Source organism: Vitis riparia, chromosome 4, assembly GCF_004353265.1.
Source record: "Vitis riparia cultivar Riparia Gloire de Montpellier isolate 1030 chromosome 4, EGFV_Vit.rip_1.0, whole genome shotgun sequence".
Taxonomy (NCBI): domain Eukaryota; kingdom Viridiplantae; phylum Streptophyta; class Magnoliopsida; order Vitales; family Vitaceae; genus Vitis; species Vitis riparia.
Genome location: NC_048434.1, coordinates 17,941,607 through 17,956,216, shown reverse-complemented (window position 1 = coordinate 17,956,216; position 14,610 = coordinate 17,941,607). Strand labels below are relative to the sequence as shown.

The 14,610-nt window shown below is 32.6% G+C and overlaps 1 protein-coding gene across 1 annotated transcript; it reads right to left on the bottom strand.

The window, feature by feature from the left end:
* Positions 1-2,198: 2,198 nt before the first annotated feature.
* Positions 2,199-7,023, bottom strand: LOC117912372 (AP2-like ethylene-responsive transcription factor BBM). The gene is made up of 9 exons (XM_034826936.1): positions 6,549-7,023; positions 5,737-6,409; positions 5,544-5,626; positions 5,375-5,383; positions 5,144-5,232; positions 4,783-4,856; positions 4,641-4,691; positions 3,588-3,664; positions 2,199-3,500 (listed from the first exon to the last, which is right to left on the bottom strand). The coding sequence occupies exons 1-9, from the start codon at positions 6,784-6,786 to the stop codon at positions 2,593-2,595; spliced, it is 2,202 nt and encodes a 733-aa protein (XP_034682827.1). The 5' UTR covers positions 6,787-7,023; the 3' UTR covers positions 2,199-2,592.
* Between the last annotated feature and the right edge of the window lie 7,587 nt (positions 7,024-14,610).

Below are 14,610 nucleotides of genomic sequence, written 5' to 3'. Positions count from 1 at the left end.
TTTTTGTTCAATGATTCAAATTAATTTAATCATACACGTCATGAGTTCATATGATACTAAATCATAAATTTCCTATTTATGGAGGTTTTTTAAAAAAAAGAAAAGAAAAGAAAGAAAGAAAGAAAGAAGGCTCGATTGGGATTATGGAAAGAATTGATCATTTTTAAAGTGGGGTTTGATCTAACCCAATTCAAAATCCAACAAATATGAAGCCTAAGCTTTTAATAATGGTAGAGTCTGGACTCGATTAGGATTCAATTGTCCAATTAAGGCTAAACTAACATTGAAACCTCAAGAATCAAAATCTTTTTTGTGGACAATTGAATCCTAAGATTTTGATTGGAACAATATCACTTTGAGTGTTTTATCTTAAGTATCCAATCAATAGCTGTCTGTTACCACATTTTTTAGCTTATATTCAAAGTTGTAATTAGGTGTCCAAGTTTATAAAGTCTTATTTTTGTGGTGGACCAATTTCTATTTATATTTATAATAATAAATGTCTAATGAGTTCAACAAATATCCAAGAAGAAATGACGAGTTTATCTGTAAGTGATTTTGGTTAATGCGTTTTTATCTTTAACAGTTTTTTAGTAGTATTTATATTTAAAACACTTTTAAAGAGTCTATGTGGGAGTGTTTTTGAAAGACACTTAAAAAAAAAAAACCAATAACCAAAAATCAAATATTTTGCAAAAGTTGGAAAACACTTCTAAAATTTTAAGAGATCATTTATAATATTGAAAAATTGCTTATAGTATTTTTTTTTCTTTAAATTTTTGGAAAAACACTTAATAACTTATTACAATGTTTTCAAACTAGAATCAGTCATTGAATCGAAAAAGTTATCGATTCACAGTTTACTAGTTAGATTTGTGATTAAATCGTGCTCGAACTGATGATATTATAAATATATAATTTATATATTATTAAAATTAAAAATAATTATAAAAATAAAATAATAATTTATATATGATTTAAAAATCAAAATTGTATTTGAAAATCAAAAAATCAGTTTCAAATAAGAAATTTAAATTAAATCAAAATTTTAATTGAAAATTAAAAAATTTTAAATCAGAAACTTATTTTAAAATCAAAAATTTATTTAAGATATCAGAAACACAATGTTTTCATAAATTTATTTAAAATCATAATATTTTTATTAATTAAAATTAAAATCATAAAATTAAAAAAAAAAACAAATGTAAAATAAAATAAACAATAATGAAGATAAACTAATAAAGTAAATAAAAATAAAAATCATAAAGAAAATATGGAAATGGAGGCATTGGGCTCGAAGTGGGAAAGGAGAAAGGGGGAAGTGGGGAAATCGATTTGTCAGCCGGTTGGCGGTTCCGACAATTTGAGACTAGTTTAAAAGTTGGTCGTCAAATTGATCTAGATTGGTAACCAATCAGTCTGATTCGATTTTTAAAACACTAAGTGATTCTCTTAAAAACACTTTAAGTGAAAACACTGTGAAACGTCATCTTAAATATAAATCGAAAAAATATTTGAATAACTTTTTAAATAATGTATTTTATAATATAAAAAAATGATTTATAGAAAAATCACTTATAAAGAATTGTTTCGGAATCATTTTAACTTATTCTTTACGCTTGTAATAGTGATTTATAAAAAAATTTCAACCATCTAATTTTTGTAAGCATTCTAAACCGGCCACTTCTGAATAGACTCAAAGGAAATCATGTGAATTATGATGACATTCACCATATCAATACTAAACCCAACTTCTCTTTAGACATGTCCATAAAATTCTGGTTGTCTTAGAAAACACATGGACGATTTTATGTTGGTTTGTGCTCCTAAAAAGCTTGTGGGGAAGAAAACGAAGAAAAAAATTGTAAAATTTTCTCTTATTTTCTATAGAAAAATCAAAGGAAAAAAATTAGGGGGCAAACTTGTCCCACTTTCCCACCTTTTTTCCAAGAAAAATACGGAGCAAACTGTTTTAGCATTAGCCCCTCCAAACCCAAACCCAAACCCAAATACCCCTTAAGATCTTAAATTTTTTTTTTTCTTTTTCTTATCACTTTTTACGAAGTAAAGATAGCCTTATTCTGCATCCATCTCTCAACAAAGAGAACATATAAATAGAGATAAATTATATATAGGAAAGGCATACATGTTTATATCATCATACAACCATATACATAGAGAAAAAGAGAAAATTCCATTCTTTGTATCATCATTCTGTTATTCAAAATTACAAAGCCTGGTGTAGTTAATTAAAACTTTTCGAGGATCAACCAATCTGAAGTTCCCAAAATTCATAGCAAAATATTGAGAGCCTGTCAACTCTCAACTGCTATTGATGTTCCTCAGTCAGATCCTTTTACAATTTCCCTGATTCAAGTTAACAAAAGAAATTTTTAAAAAAAAAAAAAAAAAAAAAAAACTGCCCATCTTCCTTACTAGATCATTTGCCGAAGATATATAGATAAGGAAGAAAGGAAAATCAAAAATCAAAATTAGGAAATGATCAGTTGTGATGTATACATCCTTTTCTGCCCCTCACCCTCCACCCACCTCTTCCCCCATATCTAATCTCTTCTTCCATTCTTCCAAGCTTTATGTATCATTCCATACTGTGAATGTAGGTGTTCCATGGCATACTGCCAAGTTGTTAGTCCTTGGAGCTAGGGTTGGAACTGCAGTTGGAACCCAGTTGTTACACCCTGAACCCTGATCATATGCACTACTGCCCTTCACCATGCCTGCAGATGATTGCTGTGAAAGATAGTACAAGCTCCTAGCATGGTAAGGATCTGTCGATCCAAACATGTTGTCGTAACCAATCGCCTTCACTTCGCTATCTCCAAAGCCACCATTTCCCTGGCCATGGCCGCCTTCATGAGCGATGACGGTGCTTATGGGCATCACAAAGCCAATGTTGTTCCCATAACCTACCCCTTGGAAGCTCCCACTGCCACTGCCGCCAGTTGCAGCGCTTCCATCAGCGGCTCCACCACCGCTATAGATGACTGAATTGGAGCCTGAGCTATGGTCCATTGAAGAAGAGTCCATGCTCATGAGGTTGTGCAGAACATTAGGCTGGAAGAAGTTGTGAGTGTTTCCCAATTGTAGTTGGTGAAGATCTTGAAAGTTGTGTGTAGCATCAGGGTCTTGCTCTTGCTTACACCAAACAGCCCTCTGCTGATGGCCATAAGGGTAGTGCATGCTAAATGGCTGAGCTTGTTGGAATGCAACAGTAGGCCAGCCATGGTGGTGTGCTCCATAGTTGTTGATTCCATCAGTCAGCTGTGAGCTCATCTCATCGTCTGTCCTCTGTCCATCTATAGTCATTTCAGCCTGCTCAGCATCTTTCAACCGCTTTGCAGCTCCACCAATCGGCAAGGTGCTGCTCTCTAGAATGCTATTAACATCATATCTACTCATATCAAAGTTGGTCACCGCATTCAATCCTCGAAACTTAATGGCAGCAATGTCATAGGCCTCTGCTGCTTCCTCTTGGGTGCCTGCAAAAAAGAAAAAGGAACAACAATCCATGACAAAGGTCTTTGTCATTTTTGAAGATGGGGATATTGAATTATAGATATACTCACTGAAAGTTCCCAAGTAAAGATCTTTGTTGCCTGCGACTCTTCCAATCCTTGCCTGCCATCTCCCATGCTGATGGTGTCTGTAACAACATTGCATTACAAAATTACAAATGGTAAGACAAAGCTCTCAATGTCTTGAAAAAATGTTAAGACATGGGGGTGTTAGAATTGAGCATCATAATATGGACAGGGGCTGGCCACACTTCTTTTCTACATGATGATATAAACCAATAATTCATGGCAACAAAACATTGTAGGGCCATGCTCGTTGGTCATTCCAGGTAAACAAAAACTCAGCATACAACTGTGTAAGAGAGACGGCTAGAATAAGTTTGGTCCTACACAGCAAGGAATTAACTTTCAATTCATAAAGCAAAGAATACATTAAATCACACAGCTAAACATCATTAGATTAAAATGTTACAAAGTTTTTCCATCTCATTACCAACATCGCAATGAGATCAGTAACTTAACAAGCCGAGTAATGAATAAACTCAAAGAGTTGTAGACATGACAATTGATCTAACAGTCTAATATAATCTCACCCAGGTTGATGAACCACCGATAGGGCTTCTTCCTAGATTGCCCAATCTCTCAAGCATATTAAATTATTGTTTACCAACTGAAATAGTACTGGAACACCTCAAAATGACGATGATGTGTTTCTTAATTACCTTGATCCAGTCCTAGCTCCATCATCTCAATCTAGTCATATATGGGATAGAACCCTAGCTATCCATTACTAGAGGCTAAAGCACTGGCTGATATGTAGATAGATGTGGGGAAAGAAATCATTGTGTCGTTTATGGATTCCTTCAAACTAAGGTTTAAGATTGAAATCATTGTTTTTAATATGTCTGTTATTATCTCCAATCTAGATGTTATCAAAACTGTCTCAGAAGAAACTAAGAAGGAGCAGTTGAAAACCATGGTCTTGTACAAATTTAGTGAACATGATAATATCCACTGAGCCTTTTCAGAAAAATGCAGAAAGAATATCAAGTTGAAAGAGAAAAATGTAGATATTAATTGCATTTTCTCAAAGTATTAATTCACCTGGTCACTCCTCTATATATGGATGCTCCACGAGAAAACCCGCTACTCTTCCTGAAAGAAGAACAAAAATATTATACACTGCATACTAGTTCTTTCATTAACAGTAATCTCTTTTCCTCATCAAATATATTAGATTAAGTACCTTCGCAGAGATGCTACGTACTCCTGCCTTGTCATGTGCTTCATCTCTTCTATCTCTTTTTCATAGTTGCTAATCTGAAGACATTTATTCAAAGAAAAACCGAAAAAAGATCAACAACATCCCTGATAATGGGGACACCTTTTAGAAGCACTAGAGATTACAGTATGTGCACCTTGCATATTATAATACTTTACAACACTTTCCCTATTACCTTTACATGAAACACTTGCATGTCAATGCCACCTTAATTAGGTGGTCCAATGTATTTCATTCATCAAAATAATGAAAACCCCTAATGGCAAAGTTGCTGCATTATGAATGATTTTATTCATTATTGAAAGGGGACAAAGGTGAAGCTTACAGGGAAATTTGTTGTGGTGGTGGTACCCCAATACTTCAGTGCTGCTAAATCATAAGCCCTAGCTGCCTTTTCTTCTTTGTCATAACCACCTATGGGAAAAACAAAAACAAAAACAAAGAAAACAACAGTGGTAGTTAAGAAATCTGAACGGAAATATAGGTTTGATAAAAGAATAAAAAGAGAAAACAAATTGGAAAGGCATAAAGGAACCAACCCTCCTTTTCTACTAACCTAAATAAACTGTGACGGTGGTTGAGGAAGGCCCACATCAGAACATAAGAAAATCAAGGAAGAAACACGAGTTAATACAAAAGAAATCATTGATTTGTATCCAAATGGAAAGCAAAATTTTAATTCTGAAGTGATTAAATTAAGAAGTGTAAGCAGTATGATACCATACCTTGCCTTCCCTTTCGAGTTTGTCCTTCTCTTCTGCAACTGTTGTCCCATAGATGAGCCTCATATCTACCAGTCCATCTATGCCTGTAGAGATACATATACATACATATAACTCGAAATCATTGTTAGAGATCACAAACCAAAACAAAGGAAATATATGGAAAGGAAGTGGAAATGGGGTATTGAAAAGAGACCTTGTTACACCACGGTATATGGATGTCCTCTGTCCAAATGTATCAATGGACTTCCTTGGCACCGTTTCAATGGCACCGGTCTGGCTATCGAGAGGGGTGGCCTTCTTGTTATCTGATGAAGAACTCTCTCCTCCACTCCCACCACCACCACCTGCACTCGCTGTTAGGAGAGGCAAAGGAGAGCTGGACTGCGAGCCGGTGCTCATGGACAACGATAAGGTCTGTGCATTGGGTAGGTTCCCAGCGGCGGCTCCACCGACAGGCCCAGTATCAGTACTCTTGTTGTTATCCTGATGGGTGGGTGCAGGTTGGTTCCGCAGCCATGTCTTGATCATGGATAAACCAATGGAACTATTGTTGACGGTAGTGCTTCCACCGCCGCCACCGCGGGGAGTGGGGGTGTCCACTGGCTCAGATGGAAGCTGCAGTGAGCAGTTGGGGAACATGTAGTCTGCAGAGCTATCATAAGCTGCTGCTGCAATGGAGTTACACCCTTGAAGTTTCTGCTCATGATCAGCAAAAGAGCGGCAGCCCAGGAAATTTTCAAGTTTGGGTTCTTGGTTTTCGAGGTTATGATGACTACTGCATGAACTACCCATGAGCATGGAGAGCTCAGAAGTGGTGGTTTTGTAGTTAGTATCTGAATTCATGCCCAAACCCTTCATGTTCCAATCTGCAAAAAAGGAAGAACAAAAAGGGGGAGAAAAAAAAAAGGAAAGAGAATCACAAGATATTATTCCATTTCTTTCGGTAAGGTTTTGGTTAACCTGAAAGTACTTTTAGATGTGGGAAAAGCCGGCTCTGAGACTAACCTTGGGGCTGATTATTCCTGTTGAATGCTTCAAGTATCCCAAAAGGGGGAGGGAGGTTGAGAGAGGGAGCAGTGGAATCTGAAGTGAGATCAAAACACTCACCTGACACATCAGTCCCAGAGATTTCATCAGAGTTGAAACCAAGTCTAGAGACACTGTTCTGTGAGTGATTTTCAGGCTGTGGTGGAAGTTCTCGAGGGGACAAAGAGAAACCCAACCAGTTGTTCATGGAAGCCATTTTTGTAAGCAAAAAACCGAAGTGTTAGACTGCAGTCAAGATTGAGAAAAACAGAAAAAGAAGAAGAAGAGGCAGAAGAAGCGGAAAAGAAGAATCATTCATGCATGAAGTTGAGAAGAGAGGAGACCATCAAAGAAGGAAGAAGAGGAAAGGTCAAGGGAAAAAATAGGAGAGAAATCATTTCTTCCAAAGCAAAATGAAGATTTATATAACCTCTCCCTCTCTCTCATATGAATCATCAACTGGGCACTCCTCAAATTTAAGGGCAGTTGGATCTCCAACCCCAAATTCTTCCATCATTAAGGTGCCCAAATCACAATCCTAAAGGAAAAATCTCAGTAGCACTGCCTAGAAAAAAAGTATAATAATAATAATAACAACAAAGAGAAGTGCACGAGGAGCAGTAAGACTTTGAATCTAGGCAATTGTACTATTGTAGATAGTTTTATTTTTTATAAGCTTTTTTTATTTCATCCAAAAATAGAGATAGTTTTATTTTTTAAAAGCTTTTTTGATTTCATCCAAAAATAGAGAAGGGGGAAGGGGGGAGAGGGAACTGGAGCTTATCTTCATGGTCACTGATAGTTAAATTATATATTTTTATGAGGCTGCGAGGGTTAACACATGGGTCATAGCCTATGAGCATGTGGTTTCGTAAACCTAAAACAAACTCTATGTATTCCCCCTTTGGACTTCAAAGATTTCCTTGATTCTACTTTGAGTTCAAATTGGCTTTTACACTTATTAAAAACATATAGTATAAAAATACTTTATTCATAGGGTTGGACTATGCTCCTGCTAAGCAGCTTTTTGGTACCATACCCTCTTTGTCTTGGTTAGATTTTTCATATATACCCTCATTAATCTTTTTTTTATTCAAATTATATTTGTCTGTAACTTTTCAATATCTAAGATTCAATTTTCATACCTAATTTAATTTTTCACATTTAGATCATATTTTTTATAACTTTTGGACATCATAATATCAAGGTCAATTTGAATTTTCATGCTCTTATTTGAATCATAATTTTGGTTTCATACCCTTATCTATTTGGAATGATATTTTTTACAGTCGAAATTTTTTCGTAATGTAATTGTTTATATTTTAAAATTTTCATACAAGTTGTATAATATTTTATTTGCTTGTGTGAAACTATTTGGTGTAGAACACCTGTAGAAGATGATATCTGACAAGGTGTGACAAAAAACCCACACGCAGCCCCCTCTCCACACCCATTTATTCATACCCATTTGGACACAAGTCATTTCATGTCAGTGATCTGCTCCTACCACTCCCCTAACCAACCCCTTTTCATTGGCATCTCTCTCTCTATAAACCCCTCAGCCTGGGGTCTGCCCTTTGAACACCCATAACTTTGTCACATTCCATCCATCCATGATCACCATTATTTTACTATTATCCCTTAGTCCTAATCATCAAACTGCTCCCCCGCTGCAAACGGGAGTCTCTCTCCCTCTCTCTCTCTCTCCAAACACCTTTTCTTTAGCCCCCTCTCTCCCTCACTGCAGTACTGTACACATAACAATAATTCATGCATGACTGACACTTTTATTCATTATTTTTCTCAACAATGCAAAGTGAGAATCCTTCACTCACACACTAATAACACTTCCAAATAAAAAGGTGAAAAAAATATGGAGATGGGTTTGCTCCTTGCACCCCTATATGAAGACACTAACCCTTGTCTTCCGGGTTTAAGGGTTTATTTCATTCTCAATATATTAAGGGACAGATTGGAAGAAAATCTAATGATCTCACATCTCTCTCTTTCTCTCTCCCCCAAGGATCCAAATGGAATTATTCATGCATAACAACCAAAAAAGCTTTTGTCAATGTGAGGTTTTTCCCTTGTTTAATGGCTCTACACTATTGTTTGTCATGGACTCATTCATGGGGTTGAATATTTTATGGAGAAAGTTGGTCTCGAGGGGTGCAAAACCTCACTGTAAGTTTGACCGTCAAGAAAGGAATCAAACATGGTAAAACACATGGCTATAGCTTCACTGGTTTTCTTTATCTATATCTATATTTATATATATACTATTATTATTATTAAAAGCCTGCTCCACTGTAAAAATAAATGCTCTCGGTAATCTAATCATAATCATGCCCTTGCTTAGCCCTCTCTTCTCTTCTTTAGAGAGAGAGAGAGAGATCTTAGAGTTTTAAAGGTGGGTTGGGTGGGTTATGACTTTTGACCATAGCAACCATTTTCTAGGGTTCTTCACAAATTACTCTACCCACCTAATAGTACTAAATATTATATGTGGGGATGTCTCATAGATGATGCATGTATGGCTTTTGTTAAAAATAAAAATAAAAATTTACTGCCTTGCAGCAGCACTTATTGTGAGGCCCTGTGGCTTCTGCGCATGCCCACCTCAACCATAGAAGACATATAAAATTAATATATAGATATTAATATTAAAGTAGTTTTCAAAACTTGGTCACTGCATGGATGCCACTCTGTTCATGGGCATGATTGCCATGTGTTCATCACATTTTTTTCTTCTCTCCACTTCATCACATTTGTATCTTCTTAATTCCACATCTTCATAACATGGTAAGAGAGTCATCTTTTGATTTCATATTTAAGAGCTGTATTTAATTATAAATCATTAATTAAAAATAAGGTTAATTAATTCACTTAAACAAAATCTGTTTCCTTTTGGTTCACTAATACTTGCATAAATCAATAAATCAGATTGAGAAGTGTGGAGCCCTCATCCTTAAAATGGTTGTAAGATTATTAGGGTTCTAAATGTCACTAATCCACTCACAATTTAATATAATGATAATAGGGTTTTATTCAATATTTGTATTAATCAGTTTGATACTATTCATAATGATGACATATAAGCTTTTGAATTAAATCGATAGTTTTGATAGATATAAGATGTTAGCCATTATACTCATGGAGCTAGGCATATGGATAGCTCATCTAATACATAGAGTAGTCTGTAAATTCTACTGGTAGTCTGTGATGAAACTATTGGCTCGTGAACCAGGGGAGAGTGATATGCATGCATGGAGCCCATGCAGTGCACTATTAGCCCATGCATTATGATTACCAAATAATGTAGGGCATTGAGTCCACATTCTTGTAACTCTAGGGGTCCACCACCATGATGGGAGCTCTGAGCTACCAAAGGAGATCAGAGTATTTCTCAGGGCCTAATACTATATATATATATATATATATATGACAATATTTATGGTCTTAGTTGTACTTATAATTTTCCTCACCTGCATGCACAGCGTATTCATGCTGTCAAATTTGGCAGCTGATATGTGTTATAATTCAAGCCCATATGCATATGCAGATCATTGAACAGTGAACAGTGAACAAGGAACAATTAATTTATAATATTTATCTCAACTGCCAAGTATTACTCTCAAAGAAACAATGGGTCTTTCTATTCATTCCATGTCCGTGGAATTGCTTGATTTATGGAAAATGATTGAAAGTTTTGAGCAAAAGGATTGGTGGGGGAGGACTGTTTTTACCTTTGATTCTAAAGAAAATGTGGGAAAAGATAGGAAAATGGACATTGAAGAATTACAAGAGTCATATATAACTGACATTAATGGACAATGTTAATCTGATCAACAAAGATATTGAATAGAAGAAAGGTAGCAAATGGGTCTTTTTTTTTTTTGGTGAATTCCTTCATGAAAATGGCCTCCATGAGTTCATCTTCCTTGTTGGTGCAGTGCCCAATATTGTGTGTGGATATTTTTAGCTACATTGAATAGTAGAAATCAAACACTCGATTCATGACTTGTCTTGTGAATTTCAAAAGACAAGCTTTTGCTTTGGTTTACTATGACGTCATTGTTGTTTAGAGTAGCTTTTTATTCGTTCACTCTAAGTTACAATTTTTGGAGAAAGATATTGCTATCATAAAAGTTTTATTAAATTAAAAAATAACAATATTATTTTACCTTCATATTAAACACTAAGTTTTTTAACAAAATTATCATACATGCATATAAGGTTTAAAAAAAGAAAAGTTTTTGACATATGAGAAATTGATTCAAATAGGATCATTACAAAGTTGTTTGTTTTCTATTCTCCAAAATAAATAAATAAATAACAAAAAAATATGTTTGATAACAAAAAAAAACTGTTTTTTTTTTTTTTTGTTCTTAAACACTGAAAATAGGGTGCTTTAAGATGATATGATTTTATAGTTATTTTCAATTATTTCATTTTTTTATTTTTTAAAGGTTATTTTAAAAAATAATTATACAAACATATAAAGTGATTAAAAATAGACCACTAGACATAAAAATTATTTTTAAAATATATTTAAAAATATTAAAAATATTTTGGGTTTTCAAACAGACTTTTATCTTACAAAACATCATTTATTAACTTTCAAAAATAATTTTTTAAAAAGTTACCAAACTAGAAGTATATTACCCTTTGTTTCAAACATAGGAGGTTTCATCTTTGACTATTACCTTTTTTTTTCCTAATTCATAAAAAATATTTTAAAAATATGTTAAAAACATTTCAAATTTTTAAACAAACTTTTACTTTACTTTTATTCTACAAAATATCATAAAACAATTTTTCAAAACTATTCTCGAAAATAATAGCCAAACAAGACCTATATTGCATTTTTTTTCAAACATAGGAGGTTTCATCTTTCACTATTACCATTTTTTTCCTAATTCATACTTATTCACATTTAATTCATAATTTTCATATCTTTATTAATATTTTAAACTTTAGCCACATTTTTTTTACTTTTAATCTTAAAATTTTCCTCTATCTCCAAAACCCACTTTAATTTTCCATTTTTTTTTTTAGCCCAAGATTTCAATTTTTAAGTAATTCATTATTAAATAAATTAGAAACACAAATAGTATAATAGGGCTTTGGTAGGGTTGATAGAGTGGACAGGAAACCGGATAACAAGCAAGATGAAATGCCGAAATGAAGGGAGATTCATGAAATGTGACCGCCACGTGGCAGTTGGTCGGTCCATTTATTTAAGAGCTTAGTGGCCAACAGGTGTGCCTTGGGGAGACCAACACTGCACTCACTGCTCTAGGGAGAGTAAAAACCAAGCTTAGTAATATGTAATATTTTAATTGTTTTATTTTTATAAAAAATATTTTAATTTAATTTTTAAATATTTTATTTTTATTTGTCTTAACTTTTGTTTCTTTTGCTTCGTTTACGATAATGACATTTTCCTATCTCTAATTTGATATTATTAAAAAACATACATTATTTAATACCATTTGATCATAAAATTAGAATCGATGAAATTAAAATAAAGTTGCTACCAATATGACATATAATATGACTATAATTTTTAAATAATATATAAAATATAAAATATATTATAATCCCAATTATATCGATTATTATTGTAAAATCAATAATAAAAGGAAACAGACTTATGTAATGTTATAATCAAGATCGAGCAATAAAAAAAACTAATTAACATACTTGTCTAAAAATAAACCTACTTATGTAAAAACCCGAAAATGTTTCAAAATGGGGACTATTATAAAGATGTGTGTATCAAAAGAAAATTGAGAAATAGCTATTTGGAAACCCTAGTCAAGATACCTTTGCCATGAAGGGACTAGCCAACATGGATGGAAGAAAGTTGGTGAATGCTGTCTAGTTTGTGTGTAGCAAAAGAAAGTAGCAATCACATTACTAAATGAGCAAGAGGGGTAGTCAAGGTCAAATGGGTGCCTACACCAACCATATTAAGTGGATCTACCACTCTAACATGGGATTTAGTTGAATGCTAGCTATTGAAAAAGGATTTGATGACTTTTAATTATATTATATCCAATAATAATTTCAACCAAGTAAGGGCCATGATTGATTGATCCTTGTATCAAGTTCAAGCCTAATATGAATCCATAAGCTTTCAACCATCACCCAAAGTAATAATAAATGATGAAATTTTTTGAATATTAAATCATACAATTAGGTTTTGTCAAAGTTTGGTACTCTCCCAATTAGTTTGGAATATATTATGTAAGGGTATGATCAAATATGCATTTTAGAAAATAGTTATATTAGAAAAAAGGAAAACTAACTCAAAAATTAATAAATTATAAAAAGTAAGCTAGAAAGGTCCATACCTTTGAAGAAACAAATACATTCGGAATTGTTAAGCTTACATCAATTGTATTTTAGAGTGATTCCAAAATGGTTATAAATAGTTTTAAAATTTTGTATTAACCAAAATCACGTATACACATGAACAGAAAATTAAGAAAACATGAGATTTTAACGTGATTCAATTATCAATATAATCCTTACGTCAATGAAGTGCATTAATACTCAATAATACACTAATAAAAAGGAAACAGAAATAGTACAATGATAAAACTCTAAAAAGTCTTTTAATTGTGATCACGCTCTCTTAAGAATAAAGCCCCAAAACATAAAAAGACTAAATATATGATAAGGACAAATTCATCATTCATCATATGAAAAAAAAAACCCTCTCGAGGGGTGCTACCTCCTGTAACCTCGTGAACCTAATTGGACAACTTGATCCTCGCGAGCTCAATAAAGAGCTTGACTATGGCATCCCATGAGAAGCGCAACAAAATAGATTCAAATTTCACAATCCAACATTGTCTAATATTTTTCTTCTAAAAATTATTGACGATGTTTAAAAAATTAATTTAAAAGTCTAAATAATTTTTGGACTAATGCTTACTATATCATTAGTGACAGGATTAACAATAAATGTGAAAAATTATTCTTATATTATCACCTCATTCTACCTCACAAACTCTCTCTTTAAGCATAAGGGTCACAACCTTGCCAATTTAAGGGTCTCAAATATTTAAATCAATTTTCATCCCTTTATGATATAAATAAATAAATAAATAAAACCAGGTTGGACAAACAATTTCCCATATTTGCCTTATCCCACCCTACCCCGCCTTTATTTAAAATTTTTAATATTTTAAAAAACCATTTTTAAATTAATATTATTAAAAATAAAAATTAAATTAAATTATTTTTATTTAATTTTTATATGTAATTGCGGTAAGGCGGAGTGCAATAAGGTAACACCCAAACACACCTTGAACTCAACCTTAGTTTTAGAAAATAAATTCTCAAACTCACTTTTAACCCATTTAAGAGAAACCAAAAAACTCACTATATTATCAATAATTCTTCTTCGAGTTTGCACGTGAAATTAATAAATAAATAAATAAAAATAAACAAAACTTCAATATCATCTTAAGTTATCAAGTGATATAAAAGCTTAATTATTAGATAATAGACAAATAATATATTTATTATAAAAAAATTATTTATATTTAGACATTAACTATTATTTTATAAAAATATTTCTAATAGGAGTAATCTCAACGAAAGTCCTACAAAACAAAAATATATAATTTTTGAGAATCATTTCTAAATGATAATTTAATAAGATTTTATTTGAGGTGTTGTTTTTTAATCTCTAATACTTAAAAATAACTCTTTTCATAAAAAAATTTCAAATATCAAAAAAATTAAAAATATTTTTTAAAATCATTGTAAAATTTAATCTAAATAAAATAAGGGTTGAATAACTCATCTTTAACTTTAAAAAAAAATAATAAAAATAAAAATAAGACTTATTTTATAACTACGAGTTCTCTTACATCAAGAAACATCTATAAATTGTATGCCTAAAACCCTTCATTAATATAGAAAACACCAAGTAGTTGCTTTTATTGTTTTGAATTTTGTTTTCCAAACCTTGACAACAAACCAATTAAATAAGACTCATTGCTTTCACATATTATACTTTAAA

Bases quoted from the DNA above. Each gene is read 5' to 3' on its own strand.
- LOC117912372 (XM_034826936.1), bottom strand. From the start codon at position 6,786: ATGGCTTCCATGAACAACTGGTTGGGTTTCTCTTTGTCCCCTCGAGAA. The intron at 4,857-5,143 runs GTAAGCTTCACC...AAATGTCTTCAG, and splicing joins CCACCACAACAAATTTCCCT to ATTAGCAACTATGAAAAAGA. The intron at 4,692-4,782 runs GTACTTAATCTA...TTCTTCTTTCAG, and splicing joins TACGTAGCATCTCTGCGAAG to GAAGAGTAGCGGGTTTTCTC.